General features: G+C 45.3%; 1 protein-coding gene across 1 annotated transcript; it reads right to left on the reverse strand.

Annotated features, from left to right (window-relative positions):
• Window positions 1–9,192: 9,192 nt before the first annotated feature.
• On the reverse strand, window positions 9,193–23,241 carry LOC146197344 (sodium-dependent low-affinity dicarboxylate transporter 1-like). Its single transcript, XM_084597171.1, has 11 exons — window positions 23,086–23,241; window positions 21,251–21,539; window positions 19,644–19,680; window positions 17,829–17,948; window positions 17,166–17,282; window positions 15,576–15,650; window positions 14,616–14,723; window positions 13,151–13,334; window positions 11,441–11,599; window positions 10,018–10,155; window positions 9,193–9,390 (listed from the first exon to the last, which is right to left on the reverse strand). The coding sequence occupies exons 1-11, from the start codon at window positions 23,239–23,241 to the stop codon at window positions 9,193–9,195; spliced, it is 1,581 nt and encodes a 526-aa protein (XP_084453297.1).
• Between the last annotated feature and the right edge of the window lie 3,853 nt (window positions 23,242–27,094).

Genomic DNA, 27,094 nt, shown 5'->3' on the forward strand with positions numbered 1-27,094 from the left:
CTGTCTATATGGCCTCATCATTTGCATCTTGCTTTTGTTGCGCTCCTTTGTGCCAGGGGAACAGCATTATAACTCTCTCTCCCTCTTGCCACTTCCTCTCTACACGTGTGTATATATATCAGCGATGTGTTCTGTGTCTCCCGTGCCTACCTCGTCTCAGTGTTCAAGCTTACACCCACGAAAGGAATTATACCAACTTGCCCGGGAAAATTTCCTTTTGAAGGAGAACACATCTCGCGGAATCTCGCAAATAGATCTCGTGCACGCGAGATTCTGACTATGAGCCGAGAAAGGTTTTCGACTCAATAAAAAGCTTCGTTCATCATTCGTTTTCATCGAGCGCCAAACACTGCGGACCTGCAACGTGAAACGAGCGGCTCCGCTTCGCTGCACGCCACCGTTTTGCCCGACCCTGCCCGGCGTTTGGGGGACCTATTTCACGAGTTTTCGGTGAGCATCGCCCGCTCACCCAAGGACCCAAGAGGATATAGGTTTCTGCGCATGCGCACTGGCGGTCCGCATTTTCGCTATCCCACTAACCGATAGCGTCGCTCTATTCTAAAGCTTTCTCGTTCTACCTGCCGTATGAAGATGAGTCATCCTGCATGATGGACGCCATCTTACCTTTCATACGCCTCCAAACCCATGTCAAACAGTGCTTCCGCACGTCTCAACCGGATTAGGCGTATTTAAACATCGGATTATTTTTACTAGCGTACCACCCTTTACTCTAGCAGTAAGGTTGCCTTCTGCTGTAGACAAAAAAAAAAAAAACTACCCCCCCCCCCCCCTTCCTCGTAAAGTCTGAATTAGAGGTCTGTACCGAAAAACCCGGCGTGCATCTGGCAGGTGCGGCGTTCGACCCCTGTTGCTGCTGGATACTAAGGGCTAATTCAAGAGTTACACGTTTTCTTCTGTCTTGGTGCTAGGATTATTTGGAGCGAAATACTCAGAAAATCGGGCTTGGATTCCACCTTAGGTAAAACAAAGAGTCACAATAGGCCTTCAATGCACAAGGCTCCCACAAGGATTGAAATGATTTCGCTTGGCCGTTTAGCATCTAGACACTGGCGCAGAGTTTGGCAGGATGTGCCTTCCTCCAAATAAAATTGGTTGGTTTTGAGGAAAGGAAAGACGCATTGCCATTCTCGCTTCTCGGTGGACTCCTACACTTGCAATAACAGCATTCAGCTGTAGGTGCTTATGTCATAGTTCCAGTCACTCAGATTTGTCACTGACACATGAGTGAGGTTGGCTAGGAACCTTTTCCAAGCATTTCACCTCATAAGTGCCGTGTACCGGGTTGAGGGAAATCCTGAGTCCAGTAGAAAACCGGTGGGTGGGTAACCGGTGGATCTGTGTGTAAAAATCAGCTGCTCTGGAATGCTCTTTCACAAGGTCAGTGCTTCGATCATCAGATTACATCCAAGTTATCAGCCTCCAGCAGCCACTACTTTTAAAATTACATAACTTTCGCTCCGGTGATGATAACTAGCTGCGCTAACGCTCCCCTCTGATTCGACCAGCACCTTTAAACCAAAGAGCTAACGAAAAATCGAAAGGTATTTACAAATACCAGTAAAGGCTGTATTTTCACTACCATTCTAGCGCTACATATACAATAATAAAAACAAAGTTACTAAAAAAGATGCACGACGCTTTTCAGTACTGTCTGTGAGTTTCCTCAGCTACTACATCACATTATTCCTTCTTACATTGCGATACTCTTACATTACGTACTCTAAACCGCATCTTATGAACTAGAATGTTCTGAGGCAATAAAATAATGCCTTCGCCATCTTCCGGTCTGAAAATATTGCAATACAGCCTTCCGCAAACAGGTTTGTGCATTAACTATTACAGATGCTTTAAATAGTTATTAATGAGGCACCAGTATTTTCTTTTTCACTTAAAAAAAAAATAAACGTGCAATCCGCGTCGACCCAGCTTCTTTTTACTATTCAAATTCTTTCATCGTGTTCCTCAGCAACTGCTGCTGTTCTATCCTGCTCAGCATAATATTAACTTTGTTCATTTTTTTTCTTCGAGTCGAATTGCGCGTACTTACGTCGCCCGCTTAGATATAGAGTTCAGCGCCCGGTGCCCAGTAAGGCAGATTGACATTTGGCACGTCTATCGCACGCGAATGTCTTATGCAGTTGCGGGTCCGTCAAAGTGGGGCTTTTCATGGATTACTGCGCATTTAGTAGAACTATCCTATGGAATGGCAGCCATGTGTTTTACAAGCTCATTTGAATACTATGCGTAAATGTTGCTCAACGTGACTAATATCCCTAAGTGTTTTTAAAACCTATATCGGTGCCTTACACCTAACATAACTCAGCATTCAATCAAGGTGCCCGTGTGCTGTGTGATGTCAGTGCACGTTAAAGAATCCCAAGTGGTCGAAATTTCCGGAGTCCTCCACTACGACGTCTCTCATAGCCTAAATCGCTTTGGGACGTTAAACCCCACAAACCAACCAAACCAACAATATATATACTACGTCTTAAATAACAGGCTGAAAGACCAGGCTGGCATCTTCCCAATATATAGCAATCCTGATAACTCTTACTAGAGCTGCATGTCTTCAAATTCTTGAGCACCGCGTTTTTGGAAAGCACGGAGAGAGAAACTTAAAGCTCTGTAACCTTTGTACAGATATACATATATTCAAAGGATTATGCGATTCTTCATTCTTTACGTTCAGATGCAAGTACTTTTAAAGTCCCGCTGTATGCCACTGAGCCCTCTTTTACGGAAGGGGATAGCAAATGCTCCAGCTTAAGCATCTCTGGCTAGCGATTTAAACGCTGTTTTGTCGCCCCTTCGCTGTCTAGGTGTTGCCCCACCGTGACAGGCACCGCAAGCGCCAGCAAGAAGAAGAGCTGCTCGCGTTATTGTCGCGCCGCTGCTGCCCTTTGTGCCACCCCAGCAGCAGCTTCCCCACCTCCCCCAACGGAGTCGTTTTGGTTATTTTCGCCCGTTCTTCGTCGTCGTCGCAGTCGCGGTGCTTTCAAAATAGAGCCGCCGTGCCCTGTGTCCCAAACGCACGCTGCAGCGGGGTACCCGAATCTCTCCTCTTCATCGGGCACCAGCACCCCTTCCCTTCCTCCTTCCCTCCTTTCCCCCGATGCGCCCCCTGATGGCGCGATGGCCGCTGCTAAATCCGATCGCTTCGGGCAAGACGACGCAGGCTGGCAAACACCTGCGCGAGCTTGGCGTTCCAGCCAGCCGCTCGCGCGTGACGACGAGCGCCTACCGAGCTCCGAATCTCTAGAGAAGCGAACGAAATACCAAGCAACGCCGAACGTCGCGCAACTAGTGTGGCGTTGCTGCCACTTTTCTGTACAATGAGACATTCGCGAACTTTCACACGTCCGCTCCAATGAAGTCCGCAGACTCGCTTCGAAGAAACTCGCCAAACCGTCTGTGCTGGTGGAGAAATTCGAGTACCATGCGGTTATGCTCCACACGCACTCCTCTGGAACAACCCGAGAAACATGAAAAGGCGTTAAGAGCATGACGCGACAGGTTTAATGTCTCTTGTCTGCCTATCCTTGTTCGCGTACACGCACTTTGCAATATACTAGTATAATAACTAATCTCTTAATGTGTACCTCTATATCTCACACCTATCTGTTCGCACATAGTCGTAAACTACCACGTTACGCGAAAGACATTCGGCCTAGAGATGAAGTCTCACTTATACAATTTATTAGAATCATGCCCTAGGGGCTGCTTGTCTGACTATGGATCCAAAGGTACCGGTGGCGTTCAATTCCCGTCTCCCCTTACCCTTTCACATCAAGCAAGCGGCCCGAGTCCAGCAGTCTATTCGACAATATCACGTGTTCTTGTGATGTCACACAATGTGGCAATATATCAGGTTCCAACCATGTGAAATGCCAACTGCAATGTTCCAGGCTCATAACCGTGATTTTTCGCTCACAGCGTTGGGGCCAAAGTAGAATTTTCTGGAGAACGCGGCCTTTGAAGTTACAACTGAAAAGCTGTAACATTACCTATCGCATACCAGTATCTCACCTTCATTAGCAACGGCTTCAGGCCTTCCTTTTTTTAAAACAAATCCCTATTTCCTTTCATTCGTTTTATTTACATTACCATGCTGAAAACGTTACAGGGCGCTTAATCCACCTTTGCACGACCATGACCAGTTTCGATTATGTAGGGTTCCGCACGATGATGCCATCAATGGCGGCAACACAATTTCAACACGACGGAAGCGCTGGCTCAAAAAAAAAAAAAAAACTATGCCAAATGTGAAGCCCATGAAGCGTCGTGTGATGGCGTACACATAAACGCGATGGATGAAGTGGGCGAATTCAGCAGCCAGTCAAGATTTCATCGCGAGGGGCGTCATCACAGAGCATCTCCACCGTGCTTGACGTTGTGAAAGGAAACCTACTTATCGCTGAGCGTCTAATAGGCAATTACGACATTGCTTTATTTCTAGCGCAAAAAACACTTGGCATGCTTTACCTAGATTCTTCAAAGATTCGAATCCTTGAACCTTACTCAGCTCTCAAAGAAAAAAAAAAGTGTCATTACCCTTCCTACACTTCATAACTCTCCTGTCAAATAACGATAGAGGTTGTGGTGTGCTTAGAAAATGGCCCCAATGAATGACATGAGAGCAATGCTTCCAGTTACGGGGTGCTTGTTCAGCCTTTTGTGTGATTTGTCTGTACATGGTCACCCACTTCTATCTATAACACGGCCACTGCTTTCAGAGTAATATTGCCTCTGGCGAGGGAACATATCGATGCAGCGATGCAAGCACAGAGGGACACGCACGTGCTGCTTTATAATGCCTGCCACTAAGCTTTATCGCTTGGCTAGGTCGGACGCAATGACGATTTGAAAGGAGTGACCGTGTCATAGCTAGAAGTGGACGAGGCAGTACATGCGTAAAAGGTTACTGCTTTATTTATTGCTTGATATGCGATGCTCACTTCAGACACGGAAGAAATTCAAACTTTTCATAGACCAAGTCTTCCGATTTATGACAAATAAAAGTCAACGCGGTCGAAATCCAGAAGGAACCAGGTCACCTCCGATCAACTATATAGTCTGTATGATGACGATAAAGAGAGAAAGTAGCATTGAAACGACGTGAAAACCATGATGTGAATTATTTATTGACTCTTGTGCATTGCTTCGAGTTGAAGGTGTCTTGTTACGAATTCAAGCATCCTCAATTCTCTAAAATGTGTCTCAAAAGTTTGCTAAACCAAGTAATGGCTGTAATAATCTGATGAAAGTGTATGTGAACCAAAAGTCATGTAATCTAGTATACAAAGTTTGGCAGGCAGTGCAGCATCTTGATCTGTACTCGGCATTTATCTACAGTAGCGTGGCGGTGAAAAAACAGCCCACTGAAAAAGATACTGAAAGAAGCGCAGTGAACGCGCAAAATGCTGCATTTGTTACGGCATTTTTAGCCTCGTTTTCAATTAAGAACTGTGCGCTATTTTGCCAGTATACGGTACTGACTAAACCACCATCCAAACCTTGTGAAGTGAATTGGAACCTTCTTATAGTAAGTGTAAATGTTAACCCCATTGTACCACTCCAAAATGAACGAAAGTATTCAACAATGTCAAGTACTGTCGCAATCTAAAACCACATGTCGCAAAGGGACGTCTAATAAGAGTTTATTCTCTTCGCTTTGACAGACGCCGATTCGGTACCAACCAGTCGATCCCAATGAATAGAGCAGCGCTATGATGGCCAAAAAAGAAAATTAATATCGACTATAAAAAAAAATAAATAAGGTTTAGTTATAACAAATGCCCTCGGTGTTATACTTGAGACGGTGGCGTAAGAGTTGAAAAAATATGAATATGGTTTAGAATTCGTTGAGTTCAGAGAGATACAATGTGTAAAACGAATTTAACATATGAAGCAATTTTGCTGTCGCATTTGAAATGGTGACATAACTGAACTAAGACGCGAAAGCTATCAGTTTTCTCCACGACGCACAGTTTCGATTATGTAGGGTTCCGCACGATGATGTCATCAATGGCGGCTACACAATTCCAACACGGAAGCGCTGGCTCAAAAAAAAAAAAAGCTATGCCAAATGTGAAGTCCATGAAGCGTCGTGTGATGGCGTACACACAAACGCGATGGATGAAGTGGGCGAATTCAGCAGCCAGTTAAGATTTCATCGCGAGGGGCGTCATCACAGAGCATCTCCACCTTCCTTGACGATGTGAAAGGAAACCTACTTATCGCTGAGGGTCTAATAGGCAATTACGATATTGCTTTATTTCTAGCGCAAAAAACACTTGGCATGCTTTACCTAGATTCTTCAAAGATTCGAATCCTTGAACCTTACTCAGCTCTCAAAGAAAAAAAAAAGTGTCATTACCCTTCCTACACTTCATAACTCTCCTATCAAATAACGATGGAGGTTGTGGTGTGCTCAGGAAATGGCCCCAATGAATGACATGAGAGCAATGCTTCCATCCGTGCGCCATGGATACACACACACTGCTATCCCGGTCAAACAAAAAAAAATGGATGAGACGCAATAGCATAGGCGACCACCCGAGATATAAAGGCCCTGTTTAAGTAAGCCGTATCAGCTTTACCTAGGTGTAGCGTGTCTGGCTCGGCATCCAACGGCACTGGAAGGTTGATTCTTACTCCGCCTTCCCTCCTCAATTGAGCAACCTGAGTCGGCAGCTCCTCCTAACAATCTGGTAACATGCGGTCTCGTTAAGTAACACAAAACATTGAATAAAATGTGCCAGGCCATGTCAGCTGCCGTTTACGACCTGCCAGCGCCACCCCTGTGATTTTCCGCGCACTACGCTGACAGCGACGTCGACGCCGGACATTCTGCGTTAAGGGACCTTTAACGCTATCGCGTTAAGCTTTTATAGTGCGCTACCGTTATAGTGAGATCTTGAAGCGCACCTCACTAAGCATCGAAGAGCCCTGGTTCTTATCCCACTCTTCCACCTCAAATGAGAAATCCAATTCAGCAGCTCCTGACCATCGACGAATCGCAAGCTAACGACGAATCAGCTCCTGGCCATGTCACCTTCCAACGACCACCTGCCACAGCCATGCCCGCGCTTTTTGGCTCAACGTCGGCAACGCCGACGCGGAATTTTCTGTAGAATACGACTTGAAACGGTAACCGCTAAAAAACATACGTCGCTTGGCACCTCTCGAGCAGATGAATAAAATTTGGTGACCACTAAGCTCAGTCTTTCAGAGCATGACACGACAGTGTTAATGGAGCCAGATTTTGTGAATGGCAACCCGACATAAATATAAATTTATATCACCGCTTTAACCAAGCCACACGGAACAGTCTACGTGGCCTGTCCGACTCGGAATTCGAAGGTTCTGGACGGTTACATTCCTGTCTCACCCTTCCATCTGAAATGAGAAGCCAGAGTTAGTAACGCCTCCAAAAAGGTCATGTCATATAATCTCGTGACGTCACACTATCCTTCGCCCAATCAGTGTCCAGTTGCGAGACCTTCCAGCCACTATCTGAGAGGGAAGCGCGTGATTCTTAGCTGGCAACTATGATATCGAATTTATAACGGCCAGGACCTTGAACGGTTTCGCATCGAATGGTATTAGGGTTAGAAAATGTATTATGAAATAAGAGTCCAGAGTGTAACTCTTCATCTCGGGGTTTGTAAGAGTGGTGTAGTTGCATTCCTTCGTTTTCTATGTCTAAAATTATTACATCCCAGTGTGCAGCGGTAGTGCTCTGCAGTGTGCGTCGTCGTCGTCTTCGAAGAGGCGAACTGAACCAAGCGGCGTCTGGCGCCTTAGCAGGAACGGTCGGAATGTGGCGTGGTATGGAGACAATCTTCGGGCCCCATCGGCTCACCGTGCAGCCGGGGCGACCTGGCCTAAGGCACGCGCCCACGGCGCGGATACTTGGAAAGCTGCCGCGGCGCGCCACAGATAAGTCGGCGTGTCGCCGGGGGCTAGAGCTGCGCAGATCGGCATCGGTCCCAATCCCATTAGGTGGCGCGGTCGCGAAAGAAAGCGACGCGCGTTCGGCTAATGCTGCGTGCCATCTTCGTAGCTAAAGCTCTACTCCGGTCACCGGAGACACCTATATACTGCTGGCCAAATACGGAGTCGGGAAGGTGCAGCAGCGTGCCCAAGAGGCAGTGCTATGGCGATGCTGACCTGTGCGTTTTCTCGCGAAGGGAAATGGCTTCAAAAGCATGCCTCTGGATGGATTTTCGAGATAGTCTTCACAGAGTCAATCTTTAGGGCTTAAGTAAATAGCATCCGTTCTGAGCACCACTGTTGTATATAAAGGCAGGCTGGGCCCCCGCGACAACTAAGGATTGAAAGCACAAGCGAACAGAATCTAGCCGATATATATCATTAACCTCCATTTCTTAATTCCCTCTTCCCTCCCCCCCCCCCCTCTTCCCCATTTGTTATGGTCAAAATGTCAAGAAGTATGAAACACTGTAAAAGACAACATGAGCGTGAAATTAACCACCTATCCCATACCCATGAGTAAGGTATTGCGCCTGTCTTCCTTCGCTACGCCATGTCCGCACTCCATTATTAAATACTGGGGCTAAGAGTGCTGAACCTATGAAAGCTATTTTTCGTAAATATTTAAGTAGGGTGCCACCAATGACCCAGACCGAAGAAAAGTCCCGTCACATCTATAAAGCAATCTTCAAACATTGCTTATTTACAGCCTGATCAAGTTCCGGAGACTTCTGCATCCAGAACAACCAAATCCGGACCAGGTCGTCCATGAAAAGCTCACAAGCGAGTTTAGCACCTATGTGCGAAAACGAACAAAACGTGTAGGAATTGCGCCTTCAACAATGTTAAGGACAAGATTTCAATTTAGAAAAGTCCTGCCTTTGTGCGTTAGGACCTATCACCGAATCATTCGCAGTTTTTACCAACCAGTCCGAACAGTGGTATAGTATGTGAGGCTTAAGAGGAAACAAGAGCAATGGTGTCGCAGAGAAGCAGATAACACTTGCTATCTAGAATCTATTATAGACGAAGTATTAGCGAAATGTAGGTATACCGTATTGTTTCAAGATTGGTAGACTTAGTTACAAAAATTTCGATTTTAAACCTCGTGGCGCCAGATGACGGTAACAATCACACTTTATACATGAGCGCGGCACAGTGACGCGTGCGATGGCGTCAGAAAGGCCACTCGGTCGTTCTGGGCGACGCGGCAATAGGCGCCGGCGAGTGGAAGGCGCTCCTCAGCCGCGCAGCGTTGAAGACCGACGAGTTGTCGGATGGGTCGTTGACGCGGAACAACACGATGCCCGTTGTGAAGAAGGCGGCCATGCTGAGCAGCAGGGACACGGTCTTCATGAACAAGCCCGGGATGATCTGCATATGGAACGCGCGCCGACGGTGGTTCAACAAGGCCAAAAATGTTGGACGTGTTTAGAAAAATTGCAGAGACACACTGGTGACCGCAGGGGCTTCACGACGCATGCATTTCGCGTTTAACCTCCACTGCTTCAATCTAATTAATATTGCTGGGTGAATAAGAAAAGAACCAGTTTAATTAGACATGAAATTGGTGTTTTAACATCCGCATACAATATTTGTTTCAAAATTTGGGACATACGAAATATTCTCCAGATAAAAGGAACACGTCGTTGTTATATTTTTCGGCTGCTTTACATTTTAGTGATGTGTAACCTACTAGCACACGCACAATGAATTGATTTCTCTTTCAAAATCATCACCTCCATCTATTTCCACACAAAACCGTTCATTCCGGTATCCACTCACAATCAGATAAATACCGCGTTATAGTGCCAGTCTTACACTATAGGCAATAGGCAGAGCCGCCAGTAGGCGATCCCCTTTGTGCAGTCAGTTTCTGTTCCTCGCAAAGCAAAGCAACGTGGCTGAGGCAATAGCTTTCCTTTCTATCTCTACATAAATAGAAGTATACCTCCCTGTTATTGTTAACATTATGAAACATTTCTCACAACCAGTACATACCATGTCAATAACAGAGAGGCCGCCGATCTCGAAGACAATGGCGTTCCAGGCCTCGGACGAAGGCAGGATGAAGGCGAAGTTGTTGGCGAGACCCATGGGCAGCATGAAGTACAACGCGTTGCTGTGGGTCTCGCGTTGCTGCATACAACAGAGGGGCAAAGAGTGAGCGCACGAGGTAAATGGTACACGCATGAAAGCACGTGGGAATGTAAAACTGCGAAACCTGTATTATATCAGCGAAGAATATAAAAGAAGACACTAGCGCACCTGACTCTAGTGTACTTATGTCGTGGCCACTAATTTTTTTGTTCGCACTCCCCAGTTCGTAGGCGACCGCTTGGATTTCGTTTTTAAGAAAGGACCCCACTGCCTAAGTAAGGGTTGTCAATTCGGTGTCACCAATTCAGATCTGCACTTGATCTTGAAAGTGACTTTACTGACCATCAGAAGCTCTGGTTACGAATCCTGTAACAATTTTTTTTTTTATGTTGTTGTTGTCGGGTTAAAGCTATTTCACGAAGCTGAGTGGCGGAAAACTTAACTGCGCGCAAACGCTGGGACCAGAGAGCTTTAAGCTGTACAAGCGTCCTCACTTCTTTGCGATCCTTTCTTCAGCCACGAGTTCAAAGCATTAAACAAAGGACAAAAACGGCCATTAGGTAACGCTGAATATCTACCGTCTACCGTAGTTCGGGTTCTGTTTAACTGAAGTCAATGCGGCTTTCACTGAACTACCGAACTCTAGTCTGCACAACGATTTCTAGTATGATTCGGTGATCTGGCTTCACCACAGGCCCCGTAAGGCGCTCGTTCGTATTTTTTTTTCTATACTTTTTCTGCGCAGTCGCCCAGCAGTGGACTTCACATTCACGTTTATTCCATTCTACGCCACGTAGTTTAAGGCTCAAGCATAGGAGTTCCTTCTCGTGAAACACATATCTACCTTTATATGCCAGACTCTTTGCTACCGTTGTGCGAATCCTATAGATCCGCTGAAATCCATCACGGCATCTGATGAAATAACCACGAACTAATGATTGTTTATGATGAAGACTTAATTATAATATAAAATTTAATCTCGTAACGTGACTTTGCGAAAGCAGCATAATTATTTCAGCAAAAATGCTTTCGAACGGGCCCTAAGCAGGACTTGACCTGTATCGATAAATTACCGCTTTAAAAATGATAAAGAGACTAATTTCAGCAAAAACGGGGACTTATTAAATTAAAAATTACATAAATTGTTTATTAAACATATCGACGGCGAAGGCCACGTGACGTCAAGAAATATTTTTCTCGCCTGGATCCCCATGTCTAAGTTACACCGCAATGCACTTCCAAAAAAGTAATCGCGGGGTCCCTTTTTACGTCCCCAGTTTAATTTGAGCGGTGGGAGTCCTGAATCAGTATTTTTGCAGGTCACCTTGTTCTCGGCGATGTTCAGTATATGGTGGATGGTCATCTCCGCGTTGGTGAACTCGCTGATGACGGAGCTCATGAACACGGCCACCAACAGGTTGGACACCTGGTTCAACTTCACGGCGCTCGCCGCGTTCACCGCGTCGTCGAACAGCGTACTGCGCTGCTTTGCAAAATCGGAAATTCATTGTTGAGAAGAAGAGGAATACTTACAAAGATATATATTATGGTGAGACTACCCAAAAGTTAAAGAAAATAATATGCCTCTGCCCGTGCCACTACTTACAAAGACGGTGGAAAGTAGAAAGGCTGAGCATGCTTATGGCACGGTCCACTGTTACTGGGAACTCGCGAGAGCGTAGCCGTAGAGCTTTGCCAAAAGCCGTCGCTGGGCGCATGCACGGTGAGCAAGTGGAAGGAGAAGCAGGCCCTCGGCTCTCGGCGGCGGTGGTTTTTAGAATGCTTCGCCCGCGCCATTGCAAGTTCTCTTTAAAACTGAACCGTGCTGTCCACTGAGCGCTGTGAGCACAAATTTGTACACAGCGTCTCATCCAAACTTCGCCCGCAGAAGGTCTGAATGTATATGCGGTAACATTTGGCAGAGTATAAAACTCGACGATCATGGTTGAAAGTTATGTATACAGAAGAAATTTGATTACTGAGGTGATATGTTGTATATGATGTTGAACGTTCTGAAGCGACGTACGGACTACGATGAGTATTGTATAGGAGATATCAAGGGTAATTTAAACCACCAGTAGTTCTTTAAAAGACCGGTAAAAATCTTACATCACACGTTTGCTTTTGTGTTTTGTCTCCATCGAAATATATCTGCCGCGGCCGGTATTGAACCCGCAACCTTCGGATCAGCAATCGAAGCCGGCATGAGCCACTGCGGCAGGTTTATTTGGCAATTAGGTGATACGTTCAAGGGTTACAAGAAAACTATTTTATTTCACATACTTTAAGGCACATCCAACCCCTAGCATCCTATATAGCTTCACACATCCGACCCCTTTAATGTCGACTTATGGAGGTTCCCATTGTCGATAAGAGCTAACACGCAGAGCTTACGGCGGAAGTAATGCTGAACCGATTCCGAAAGTTGAGGTCACATCTTAAAAAAAAATGTGTTGCGACTGATGGAATGCGCCCGGCCGCGACTCTCTGTAAGTTACATTTGGATGCTGTTAATGCTATATACGCTGTTTGATGGACGCGCTTGATATACGCGCGCGTAAAAAAGATGCGGGAACTAGCGTCCTCTGCCGACAATTCTGAAACCGCAAACAGCCAAAAATATCCCGCAACCTCCGGAAGTGATGACTTCGCCGGCTAGAAGTTCCGGCAAGCTCCGACTCTGGTCGGCAACTCAAGCTATAAGATCGAGCGCTCCGCTGCGAAAAGGAGTTGCTCCAAACGACCAGCGGAAAGCATGCCGCAACTTACCTATGTGGACCAGTGAAATACGAAGTCGCCATTGCAGAGCAAGAAAAGCTGCTGCAGCACGACTCGCGAAAATCGCCATTATAAAACATCTTCAGTTGCTCCTTGACATGACGGCACGCACTGAGCCACTGCATGCCCTCATTCCTCATTGGAGGGCGGAGTCGTGTTACACTAACCACACCGAGTGATTCAATGGACCGGTAACCGCCACCTGAAGAACTGCCGTTTCAAAAGAGTTGGAAAGAAAGCGTTTCTGCGCACATACCGTGATAACTTCGGTGAGCGTGGATCCGCCGCCTATGATGAAGATGATCGCCCAGGGCATGTTCTTCTGGATGAACTTCCACTCCATGAGGCGGTGCTCGAGCGAGAAGTTGAAGCTCTTCACCGGTATCATGAACGCGATGAATACGATCAGGAAGCCCACCGATGAGTCCGTCACGTAGCTCCTGAACAACAAACAAAAGCACATCAATACCAGTGTTTCGTGCGCCATGTTTGACCGGAATCACCACCTGGATAAAGCAATGTTAACGACGGAGCCAGCATGCAGGAGGAAAGATACAGCTGCTTTTTTCACTGAAGACAACAGAACGCTTTAAATAAGCCTCTCTCCGTATTCTAATGAAGCACATACGAGGCGTGCATCTTGAAGCATTTCTAGTACTCGTTTCCAGCGCCTAAAAAGCGCGACATTATTATTTGTTTTCTGAAAAAAATTATGCCTTGGCTCTTTCTGGCTATGCTGATGCTCTTCCAACAGTGAAAAACGGATTTATAAATTCCGCAACTCAATACAAATTCGTGTCACCAAGCCCGAAAATGGCTGTGATCGCTGCTTCCGAAATCAGTGGTCGTGAAAGCTATGTCAAAGAATTAAGCGTACAAACAAACAAAAAAATCCAGAATCGATAAATGGCCGGCGGCCACAAAACCATTTTTAGCTTATGAACCCCCATCATTTTCAATTGGAAGTATGATTGCAATTAAAACACGGTAATCAATCGATTTATAGGACCACTTCAATACGTCTTAGAAGAGCCTGTCTGTAGGCCAGCTGGTGAGGCATCGTAAAATGTCTCCTTGCCTCCATCCTGTGGTTTCTGCGGTTTTAATTTTACGATGTTTTCAACACGTCTTTTGTGTATATTTTATTTGCAAAATGAATTTTTGTTTATTTTTTCTTTGGCACCGTCGACACTGCACCACGCACAGCTGGCAGAGTGTTACCATTCCCCCATTTCTACGTTTGCTATTTCTTGAATAATTTTAAACTGTTAGGTTTCCCTGTATAAAGTAACTGTTCGCAAATTTCAGAAGTTCAGAAATCACTTGAAAAAACTTAAGAGGCCACTGCACAAACTGCGTTGGGAGAATGCGAAAAAATAAAGCGCTGCACGACGTTTTTACTACCTATCGGTAACTACCTATCACTAACAACATATCACTAATTACTTTAGTGATTACCTTATCACTAACTATCTTAACTCTAACCGCCTATCACTAACTTCCTATTGTTAGTTATATTTATTATTATTCGTTGTTAGTAGTAATTGTAACCATTTTTATCACTACTATTATTGACCAATGAGCAGGTATGACCAACAGATGATGACGTCACATCTGACGACACATTTTGATGGCACATTTTGCCGACAGGTTTTGCGGGCACAACATAGCCTAGTAACGCTTTGCCCTAATAAATAGGAGCAAGTGGCTATTGTACTGACTCGTCGAGTCCAAGCAGGTCAGACCATCCGCGAACGAACAAGGGTCTCTTGGTAGCCCACAGGAAGAGGCACAGGCAGAAGAGGAATGTGGACAGGACTTCAGCGTGCCTGTCAACGACATTAATAAAGATGGAAATGTTGAGCCTTTTTTAAGTCATTTTGGTAGCGATGATGATATTTCGATTTCAAGTCAGTTATGGCCAATACCCGTTAATATCAAGGTTGCTGAATCGCATAAATATTTAATATGCGTTATTAGTGTGAACCTGTCAAACCTCTAATAAATAGCAGTAATCGGAGCAGAGCTGTTAGAAATGTTGAGTATGATTTACGTAATGTTTTGCGAAGTTGGGCATTACGATGTGATTTAAAAACAGTGACTGAATCTCTATAAGGCTAAGTCACTCTGTTAGATCATATGTGAATTCCATGCTAGACCACGGCCAATAAAAAATGGTATCACAAATATTTATTTGTGAATCCCTCAGTTTAGCGAAGTCAGCAGTGAACTGCGGCTGCGCGGGGATGTATTCCTGCGATCTTCAAGGCATGTGAAGATACTCTCATGCAATAATAAAAGGTGGTCTCAGGGTGTTTATATCAAAACAACGAGCATGAATTTTTTAAGACGTTAAACTTCTAAACTATGCTACAGTTTGGTTGTCATTTAACTGCAGATAAACGGCAGTACTGAGACATTAACTGTGCAGTACTTCGAAAGGATACCCAGCCTTTTTACGGGCTATTGCAGCAGCAGAGGCAGAATAAATGTCCGTACGCTGATACTATACAGGCTTATAGTCGAGGACGTTTAAGCCCACTAAGGCATACGCTCCGACTATGGTCGCGCATGGCAGAAAGACCATAATCGTAGATTTGAAACCTCCGTCTGCGTCGAAATTAGGAGGTCAACCAACTACAAAAACGCAGCCAATTAAGGAGAACAAATTTGCGCCTTACGTCCGCGGCATATTTTGAAGTTTGTCCCGGACGACTTCTTTCACTTCCCTGATGTCCAGACGCGACTGCTGCTCACTAGAACGAGAGGAAAACAGCAATTGCCATAATTAGTGCAAGCTACTGTGCAAGTATTGACTCTCTCAGAGAAAATATAACATGGAAAAAGCGAACGTTTGGAACTGGTATAATTGGTGTTGCAAGAGACTACGAATAAATACAGCGAGAAGACAGGGATAGGAATTATTACGTGCAGAAATTGTAGAGGAAGTATTAAGCGGTGAATGAGACGCGTCATAAATTGCGGAGCGGGTCAGTTGATCAGATGCTTGATTTGCTTAACAGCCCGATGGATGGAATGCTCGCACACTTTTTTTTTCTTTTTTTTTTGTGTGTGTGTGAAGCGTAACGACCTGAAGGATACCTCTTGTCCATTGGCGTTAGCAACTTCTCGCAGAGATGTGAGAAAAGGCAGGTGCGATATACCGCAATGCGTGGTCAGATTTACGCTTAATTGTGCGATGCTCGTGAATCAGCGAAGTCGCGAAGGCGGTCGCTGAGTGTTTTAGCAAAACGCCTGCATGTCCTAACAGCAGGTCACTTGTACGTCATAGTAAGCACTGTTGCTGCTATTCTTCCTTCATGCTTCCGTAACTTGCTAGAGAAACTCGCGTGCCAGGGTACACAGTCGTACAGGGGAAAACGAAATGGAAAAAATATAGAAGTTCTGTATGCTGAAAAAGAAAAAAGAACGGCAAGAAACAAGTTCTACTTGTTTCCTTGATTGTTTTTTTTTTTTTTTTTTCTGTGGTCTTGCAATCTTCGTAAAAATGCTTGGAACAAGATTAAACGCACGGTTTATTGCCAGGTACGCTCGGAGCTTGACGACGGAAAATACTTTTACGAATTCTGGTTCATATGCATTCAATATTTTCTAATGCTTTGACTTCCCAAAGGCTCCTTTTTGCAGACCCTCTCGATTTGAGATCATCTGTTCCGTTTGAAGGAGAATGCGTCTCGTGGATTTCTTCTGATCATAGTCACTAGAGGAGCCAGCCTAATCCGCGTTTGAGCCGCGTATGCGCCTTATACCTGGCCCCGTCCCTGCCACTGCCAGTGTCCAGGGGGCTTCAGATAATCCGGTATTCGTCTTGGTAGTCTTCGCTATGATAAAATTTCAATACTTTCAGTGTGAACATGTACGATTTGTCAAATGTTTAGCTGTGTAATTGCACCTCTTCAGAATTCATATGAGTCCTGTTTATTAGAGAGGGTTGGGCAAAACATATTACCTTCGGTCGATTTGGTACACTACATTACGAATCCCGACGCTCGGAAGTTCCCGCGCTCTAAACTTTTGCCAAAGACTGTACCTATGCAAACTACTAACGTCATCCGTAAACAGTGCATACAGAGATGGCCAAGCGCGTCCGTACCTGCCCATGGTCAGCTTATGGCCTCTTCGTGCCGTCTGTGTGCAGTTGATAGGTGTCGTTAACAACATACCGTGTGAATGCGAGAGTTACTTCAAGTCAATGGTATACAAGACTATTAAAGTCCACGTCACGGGGACGATACAAGCAGTGTACTCACTATTCCTTGAGGTACACGGTGTAGAGGAACACCCATCCCATGAGCATGGAGATCATTCCCACGGGGAAGCAATACAACATCCACGTGAACGACGTCAACAGGTTGTCGTGAGCAACCCTGCGGGAAGCAAGCGCGGCTTTGACGAAGCGAAGGCGCAAGTGTTCGTGGTATATACCACGATCCAGTAAGCATCCACAGACTAATCTTGACCATAAGCACGGGTGCATGGTATAGAGATTTGAATGAGTGCTGCTTAGTGATAAACAGAGTTCAGAATCCCAACTCAAGCGCACGAGTGCTCCAGTTCGAGTAAGCATTCACAGGCTCAGCAGTGTAAACCGCGTCCAGGACTAAATTTAGGAAGACATTAAAGCCCCAGCAGCAATGTGCAATAATTGGCCTTAGTGGCCTCGGCACAGCAAAGGTGCGGTACCACCTACATGCATGCACTCGTCGTTGGTGTATAAAAAAGGTATGCACGAAGGCTGCCGGACAGCGCGCGTACAGAACGCCTCTATTCGTACTGTACCGATCAGTTGCACCACACCTGCACTCGCGCTGCACTTTTGAATTAAATAAAACCTAAGCCAAGTCTGATATCGCTTGCGAACTTTTCATCCATTATCACCGACGTGAATCGGTGCGCACAATTCAAAGACGCACCTGTTGATGCGTGTGGACATGTCACTGTTGATGCGGTTGCCCGTTATGAATGAGATTCCTCCGAGAGTCGCCGAGTAACCGATACTGAGCAGGAAAGTCTTGCGAAGCTGTTTGCTCTTGCTGCGAGTCCAGAGAGCGAAGAATCAATTAGAAGGTAAGGCAGAGCTACAAGATAGCAAGACATTGAATAAACACTATACTGAAAGTCTAAAGACAAGCAGTATATGGATAGCAATCGACAATAAGAATAAGGTGAATGTTGCCTGAGAGTTTAGACTTGTGAGCAAAACTAATAAAGGGAGGAGAGGGGGGGGGGGGGGGGGGGGGGGGGGGGCATGGCATATCTGAACAGTCAACGCAGCACCACGCTACTAAAAAGCTGCACTTCTCTCCCGTATTCTCAGTAGCCTTCTATAAACTAAGCGATTAGCTACATAATGATTTAAAAAGCGACGCTTCGGTAATACGCCCCCCCCCCCCCCCCCCATAATTAATTAATGAGCCCCGTGAGTGCAGTTTCACTGCTTCACAAGTAATTCTTAGCACGGCCCGAACCGAAAACGTTTAGTTACGTCACAAAATATTAGACAACATCGTGTTTCTAGCGTATTTCAACTGAAAGGTGAGCTCTTCTTTCAATCTTGAGCAACGTGTTTAGAGAGAAAAAAAAGAACATGTTTTTTTTTTTTTTTCAAATACCTTAGATGGCAAAAACAGGCAATAAAACTTGAATATGCAGCCGGTTCACTGTAATCGCTACAGGGGTCCAATCTAACTGACACCTTTCTAGAATCATGCTATGTAAAAAAGAGTGATGCACAATGCATTAGTGAGGCCCCTACCACTTTTTTGATGGCAATTTTTTTAATAATAACAGCGTATAAAATGAGCCATTACACTTCAAATGATTACACTTGTCATCTAGTTTTGTGCACATGCACTGTTGCCCAACGCAGGAGGGGAAAAAAGACTAATTATCCTGGACAATACTCGTCAAGCTGTTCATAAGCAGCGTTTTTCTGCAGGCACTGCACTGTGGGGTGGGAAATAAACTGACCTGGTTTAAGTAAGCGCTAGTCCAGTCATTTCTCCATCATTTTTTCTGCTCTACACTATGGACCAAAATTGACTAAAGACGATGTACGAGTTTCCTCTTTTGGAGACTAATGGTGCCGACAACATTAGTACCTGAAAAGTCAATCATTACTGAGAGGCTAAGTGCAAAAAAATATATCCGCCACATTTCGTCTTCCCATTTAAGAAACGTTTTTCATGACGAGATAAAAGTGCTGAATTAATCCAGCTTCATTCGCTTTTTTAAGCAAAAGGAAAAACAATGCGCCTGTTTATTAATCCCACCATCGGCGCGTTGTTTTTCCTTCCGCTTTGCATTTAATATTCTTTATCCCTAAAAATCATCATAAGACTAATTATTCTCAATACCAACAACAAAAAATAAAAATATATATGTCACCAACGTTTGCCTTGGACTCAGAGACTGTTGGCTTTTTTAAATTCTATAATAACAAGCCCTTCATTTCCCCTTCAATTGCATCCTTTTTTGTCCTTTCACCTCGCAATTATAAAAGTGCCGCTGAAAGCTGGAATGCGGGAACTCTTCTCCCACTCAATGCCAGGCCTGTTTACTTGTATCGCCATTGCTTGTACGTTCTTTTCTAGAGTTATTGGACACATACAAAGAGTGGGTTAAGGCGTTAAAAATCTACGCAAATCATTCTTTCACGAAGTGTCATAAAAACCTTAAATACTTGTCTTCACCAAGTCAATATGCAAAAGTTTCGAAGTAATACGTACACTGATTCTACGTGTACGACCTCTTCGTAGTCGGGTTCTGCAATAAAAAAAGCGAACAGCACGCCACCCATGGATTAGTTTTCGAATCTCCAGATATAGGGTGTCACAATTTTGAAATTTTGAAGTCATAGCAATCACTACCACCTCCTGAAGCAAAAATAAATGAGGTATATAGTGCAGTCAGGCATGAAGTGCGTTTTTCGAAATTTAAGTTCAAAACTAGTCTTTAAAATTCATATATGTGCTCAGCCGAATAAGCATGGCTGTCTGCCAGAGCGCACGAGTATCGTATAACTAAGATTCGTAAGTTTCGTAAATATGGTTACGCAGCTCAAAGAACAGTCGTTTCACTCTTAACAGTTCTGAATGTGTGGCCTAAAACATGATCTGTATTTTTTGGCGGTCAAGACAAAACCGCTTATCTATTTTAACTCCGAAATCGACGATTCATCGCGGAGTCTATAAGACTGTTTAGTGAGAAATAAGGCTCGCTTTTAGAATTCTGTACAGGCTATTGTGGAGCGGCATTAAGGTGAAAGAAAGCGCTTTTATCGCTTAGCTTTGCTCTCAGTCTAACTTAATCGTGGTATACATCCGCGTCAAAGAAAGTATTCATTATTTTAGAAAACTTTTCGCGGATAGCCGCAAAATCCTGAATTCGCTGCTGGCAATAACTGCTGCCCGCTTTTTTTCTGATTACTTTTATCCTTTTAACGCTTTTAACGTGACAGCTGCCAATGAAACAACGCCCAGTATATAGGTCAGAAACGGTTTCATAAAATCGCGCACAAGGCTATACCTGTTTTGCTCCCAAAACAGAAATTACGGGGTGGTCTCATAGTTTCTTAAGGACGTATGTGTGTTCCTATGTGCATGTATACTTTTACATGCGTCACTAGACTGCATCTTCACCTGCTTCGGGCGAGCGCAAATTTATAGTTCATAGGATGTCAAAAGAATTTACAACGGCAAACAGAAGAAATAATATCAAGGCCACATAAAAGGATGCGGCTGTTGTTTTACGTATCCTTCAGTTGCCCTCATCTTTTTCGCCATTTCGCAGCTCTTGTCACTGTAGACCAACAATAAGTTCAAATCGAATTTCTCGTGACATCAGCTTATAGTGGAGGGTGGCTCAATTCCTGTCATCCTTTGAATATTTGCTGCAGAGATCAGCGCCAGCTACCGGAACACTATGAACCAAACCACAGTGGATGCTTGACGAATGCCCGTTTGAAGGCTGAGTCGCGTCGCCGTTGTTGTCGGTGTAACCAAGCGTAAGATACTCACGATCCACGAGCAAGCCACAAGCCAATAAAAATTTTCAGAAGAGAAAGGAGAGCCACGAGCTCTGCGCCGCTAGCTTTTGGGTCTCCTTTCTCTTCTGAGAAATTCGCTTTGGCTCGTGAGAAAAATGAAGGAAGCTTTGAACTGCACACACACATACAAGAATCTCTCAACTTATTTGGTTCAATACATAACAAAAACGCGCAAGTAGCTGCGTTCCAATTTTGTATTAGAGAGTATCGCAATCGTCCTTAGAATATATTTTTAGCATGACTAGGAGCCCTTGTACTAGAGGTGCGAGCTGCTCGAAGGCAGTGTACCGTCAGCCTGGTTCTCCCGCTTGCGGAGCAGCTCGTTGACTCGCTTGCGCAGCTTGCTCTGGGAGATTTCGTAGATGAGGGTGTCCACCACCGTCATCATCATGCTGGTCACGGCCACGTTGCTGATGAACATGGAGAGGAAGAACACCATGCTCATGAAGGATAGCATGAGCCATTTGACGCGGGGACCCACGATCAGAATAAGGTTGTACGAGAGGCGCCGGTTGAGGCCGCAGTTCTGAGCGATCAGCGCCACCGTTAGACCCGCAATGGAGTTGGCAATTGGCTCCTGCGGCAACCGAAGGAGAATAGTTAGGAAAAGGATAAATAAGCAGGTCACCATTATGCCATAGTACACATGACTCAGTAGGCTTTGTGTATTAAAGCAGCCGTTCGCCCGGAGCCTAAGGCGGGAACATGCACATAAACAGCAAAGCTAGGAGCACGCTATAATTCAGCACAGCGGAGATGTAGCAGCTCGTTCTTATACAGGGTTACATAGCTGCAAACATGCAGTGGTCAATGAGTTGCGCGATGAGACGGTAACCAGCTAAACGTCCGCGATAGTAAGTAGTGATCGATTGAGCTGAACGTTTCGATTGTTAAAAAACATCGTAGAATACTTAAGTCGGGAAGGCGAAGGACAGGGTGAGCAAGAAAATTCTGTACTAGCCTTTTCTAAGGCCACTTTTGTTTTAAGTATATCATCAGGGTCACGTTCGGTACGACATTTTACACATACATGGTCTAGAGAAACTGTGCAGAGTGGTATTGCAAGACAAGAAAAACGTGGCCAAATTTTTTGTCCTGCCTATTCGTTACATTTCCGTTGAGAAAAATGTCTGAATAATTGGCCCCACAGTAGACTTTGGTTTGGTTAGTGGGGTTTAACGTCCCAAAGCAACACAGTCTATGAGAGACGCCATTGTGGAGGACTCCGGAAATTTCGACCACCTGGGGTTCTTTAACGTCCACTGACATCACACAGCACACGGGCGCCTAGTTTTCGCCTCCATTGAAAAGCGGCTGCCGAGGCCGGGATTCGATCCCGCATCCTTGGGCATAGCAGTCGAGCGCCCTAACCACTGCGCCACCCCGGCGGGCCACAGTAGATTTTGTCAAAACACGTACATAAGACAAAAACCTGGTGAAATTTTTATAGCATAATAAAAAACCCATATGAAATATGACATATGCGAGTCTTGTAGGGAGGCATGAAAAAAAAATAAAGCTATTTGCCAAAAACATTTGTGGCGGACCCGTAAGCTTCGCATTTAAGAGTTATGACGCGATAGAGTAGCCAACCAGCCCACATGTAAAGCTTCTCTTTAATCAAGACATATAAACATGCCTGCGTGAGGGGTAAAATGCAAGGGTCCTGACAGGTTCTGATATCACCCTCCCACTTGAAAGGAGAGGCCCGAGTTGGCAGCTCTAACCAAACGTAACGTGAGGCAACCCATGTTCTATCAGTGCGCTGCTGTCAGCTGCCAGCTACCGCCTGCTAGTGCCACGCACATGATTTTCCACTTCCAACGTCAGCGCCGACACCGCATTTTCGGCGAATGGAGCCTTTATTGCTATTGCGTTATAATCTCGACAAAGAAAGGTTGTATCCTCTAAAATCATTGTATGCAGCCCCTTGGCAAGTTGCCATACCCCAAAGCATCTGTAGCTGTTAGACTTTGGTAAAGGCCCTGGCCAATACACAATGGCTCGTTTGCAAAGGAAAGGCGAAGGAAAATGATCAGCCAGTGCTTGAACTCCCAGCGCACTTAAATCATCGCAAATCCAACTCTAGTAACAAAAGTATTTCAAATGGAAGGCAAACTCACGTTGAAGTAGTACCTCGCCAGGTACCGGGTGGTGGTCAGGTTTAGCATAGGCCCCATTATAAGCGGGAAGAAAGAAGTGATCTGGTAGGGCACCGGCTCGAAGATCCACAGCATGATCATCACGGTCATTATGTAGATGCACTTGATGGGCTGCATGAAGAGCGCCATATTGTGCCCTGCCACGCTGCGCGCTGCAGTTTTCTAATTTGGAGACGGCTTTATAGCAGCCTTGAGTGCGCACTGTCAAGTTTTTTGTTTTCTAACGATGTGAAGCATGCTTCAGACGCACATGACAATAGTAGCCGACTACATTTTATATCCTAATCTGACGTACGGACGAACAATATTTGGCAGTAAGATCAAATTTCGTAAAACACTCTGCGCGGATTTGTTTCGCTGAAATGAACGATACAAGCTTGAAAACGATGTAAAGCAACGTTTTGTTTGTGAGATATTTCTTCTTAAAATCAAAAACGCTATGGTCACATCTCCAGAAGCAAACCGAAATCGTCGTGTACTGCGTGGCTCAAGTTCGCCTTCGGCAGTTATGGCAGGCGTGATACGAGGTATTCGCAAATATTGTCTTTACGCCGCCAGCTGCCCCCCCCCCCCCCCCTATTTGTGTAAAAGCGTTAAGGAAATACACGTTACTCTCAAGTTTTATTGAATGGTAACAGCGTAGCACGTCCGCTCTTCATCCACCCGCTACGCACGTCCTAGATAGTGTGAAGTCACGACAAATTCATCAAGACAAGCCCTCAGAATCAGCTTGAATCAGGAGGTCAGGAGGATCATTTAATGCAGAATGAGTTCTACGACTTGCACTCCACACGCTCATATGCTACCCTTTGCAGGCCGCTACAAAACAGTTACCGCAACAGTCATGTCAAGAGAAATTGGCATACACCACCTGAAAGGCATTACTGATCGAATGTAATTATACATTTTTATACGATTCCAGAGAACATTTCTCAACTCATGGCAATCCAGGATTCTCGTGAGCTTTATTAGAGATACCGTCACCGTAAGCGCGGAGGAATGGAAAAGCAGCCGTGCCACAAAGTTTACACAGAAAAGCGTGGCACCTTATGCATGGCGGCACTGCGGCTAAAAAGAACCGAGACAATTGTGGATTTTCAGATTTGGATATGTGGCTTCCCTTTCTAACGGGTGGTCTTTGCAAAGAGAACTTCCGCAAGTGTACTATAGCCTAACTACGTAGGTGTCCCTACAGTCTATTAGCTTTCACTGATATTTTTCTCTCCACAACTTAAATTGTCTCTTTGTTGTTTTCACGGTTGCTTCCACATCCCCAACCATGCCGGTTGTCTCTTCTATTATCACCTCCATCAAATGTCAAGTAGATATATGTTGCTAGACGATAACATTGGATTTCACTGCGCTGCCCAGCTCATTAATTCCTCGGTGGAACTCTCGATGGACAAATGCATTTGACCTCCAGCCCGTGGACGACCCTGACTGTTGCTTGCCGACGCCATGTATTTGCGCCAGAATATATATGCTCGCCTTGGTGCCAAACACGAAGACCATCGGCAGCAGGAAGAAAGGCGTCATGTAGCCGACGGCGAGCTTCATCAACCCGAACGTGGAGCTCTGCTTGGTCACCTCGCCACGATGGTGGTCGGCATCACCCGGGGACCCCGACGCCGCTGCCGGATCCTTGCGACGCATCATCGTGGTTTCCTTCGCTCACACTGGCTGTGCCTGAAACTGAGAACGAGAGGAGGCAAGTTAGCCTTAAGAGACCAATCTTTACTCCACAATTATCTGTGGGCAAACACTAGAATCCAACTTTACAAATCCACTTCGTAGCTACTACGAAGCGGATTTCGATATACAGCTATAGCTGTCGATATATATATAGTCTATATATAGTCGATATACAGCTATACCTGTATATCGACATACACCAAGGCTGCGGTATTACGGGACCGCAAAGCCAAGCCAAGACACGTAACTACCGTATTTTTCGGTGTACAACTTGCGGTTTCTTTTTCTACAAATTTCCTCGAAACATCTTATCCACCGATGTGATTTATGACTGGAATAAATAGGGGTCGCAGCGGCAACGCCTTGTATAAGCACCCGAAAAAGTGCTTGTTCGGTGCGCGAAGTCAGCACAAGTTAAGAGACCCAGGTGGTCTAAATTAATCTGCAGTTCAAGACTACGGCGTTGCTCATAACCCATACGTCCCGTCGGGACGTTAAACCCAACAAATTCACCATTTTTTCATGGCAAAATGTCGGGTGGGCGGCACCGGCGGCGCACTCATACGCAGAACCGGGAAATTGCGCGTCACAACTATACGTGCCATCTTCTGCCATGCATAGTAACTGCATTTGGTTTGGTTTGGTTTCGTGGCTTAATGTCCCAAAGCGACTAAGGCTGCGAGAGACGCCGTAGTGGAGGACTCCGGAAATTTCGACCACCTGGGGTTCTTTAACGTGCACTGACATCGCACAGCACACGGGCGTCTTGCTTTTCGCCTCCATCGAAAAGTGGCCGCCGAGGCCGGGATTCGATCCCGCACCCTTGGGCACAGTAGTCGAGCGCCCTAACCACTGCGCCACCTCGGCGGGTGTAACTGCATTTTGAAAGAACTCAAAAGCACGGTGGCACAAAAGTAACATCAAACTATCTTGCAAAAGCAAAATGCAGCTCACAGATTTTTATTGGCAGTAGAATTCAGAATGAAAATGTGTTATTGATTTTGAAATGGTAGCTTGGCAATAACAAGTTTTCGTTTTCGAACCATTTCAGTTCGCGTCATTTCCGTCTGTAATAGCATCTTCATTGCATTGATTGCTGTAACGTTTCATACGTGCTTCGTATCTGCCGCGTCGTTTTTCTCACTAACCATGGCGCTGGATGTGAGGCGACAAAGTTACGACGCGGAATTGAAGCTACGAGCAATTGAATTTGCTTTCTTTCTTTCCCTCCTTCTTTTTTCCCCTGTGGTTTTGCCTAAACGCCGTGTGTAAGTACATAAAATCTGTATGTATAAAAATAAAACATTTTACTTTAAGTACTGTTCATACTTTTGACGCTACATGCACCTCTATGAGCACGGTTTATCATGGGATATGTACCTAACTGCGGCAGCCGCAAGCAGGTATTTCCGTCACACATTTTCACAGCATGATCCTCAATTAGCTTTCTACCGTGTGAACAGGTGTGTCCTATACACTGGTGCGACTTATCTTGTTCTTACAAAAAAATTGCCGTTTGAAGGGGGCGCGACTCATACACTGAAAAATACGATAAAAGGAACTTTTTCACAGCGCTAACAAAGAATACACACGGACAGGGCGGACGCTGTGGAACCTTTCCTTTTAGTGTAGATGCACCAACTAGCCCAGCAACTGGATTTACAAGACACGAAAATCGCCCAGCAACTGCAAATGCGTAATTACGCGCAAATGTCTTGATGGCAGATTAAGAATGGACTGACTAGTGCGAGCTTTGTAGGTGTACGAGTACCCTCTAGGTGGAAGTCGAATTTCAGATGCACGGAAAATATATTGATTTTAAACAAAGAAAAGGGCATGTTAACACTTCTCGCCGGAACCACAATCACGTCAGGAAGAAAGGGATTGGGGAATTATTGAAAGACCGGAGAAAGGAAGAGACGTCGTTTGTATGGAGGATTTTGGAATAATTTCAGCCATCTGCGGTTTAACACCATCCCATAACATACGAAAGTTCTTAGCGTTTAGCCTCTACGAAACGCGGCCTGAACTAGACCCACATCCTCGGGATCAACACGGAAAAGACAGGAGGGCTCGAAAAAGCATCAGAACTTAAAGCTCTTCCTGCAGACCTCAAAGTGCGCTTGGGCTTAGGAAGCCATAACATTAGCCCTTGCGAGCAAGTGTGGAGCTTGAGTAGCATACGACGGTCGCTTACTAGAAACGGTGACGTATGCAAGTGGCGCGCGGTCACAAGGCAAGCCCACACAGCAGGCACGGATCTAATGGGGCTCAAGTC

This window comes from Amblyomma maculatum, chromosome 3 (assembly GCF_055883805.1).
Source record: "Amblyomma maculatum isolate TAMU_Amacu chromosome 3, ASM5588380v1, whole genome shotgun sequence".
Lineage (NCBI taxonomy): Eukaryota > Metazoa > Arthropoda > Arachnida > Ixodida > Ixodidae > Amblyomma > Amblyomma maculatum.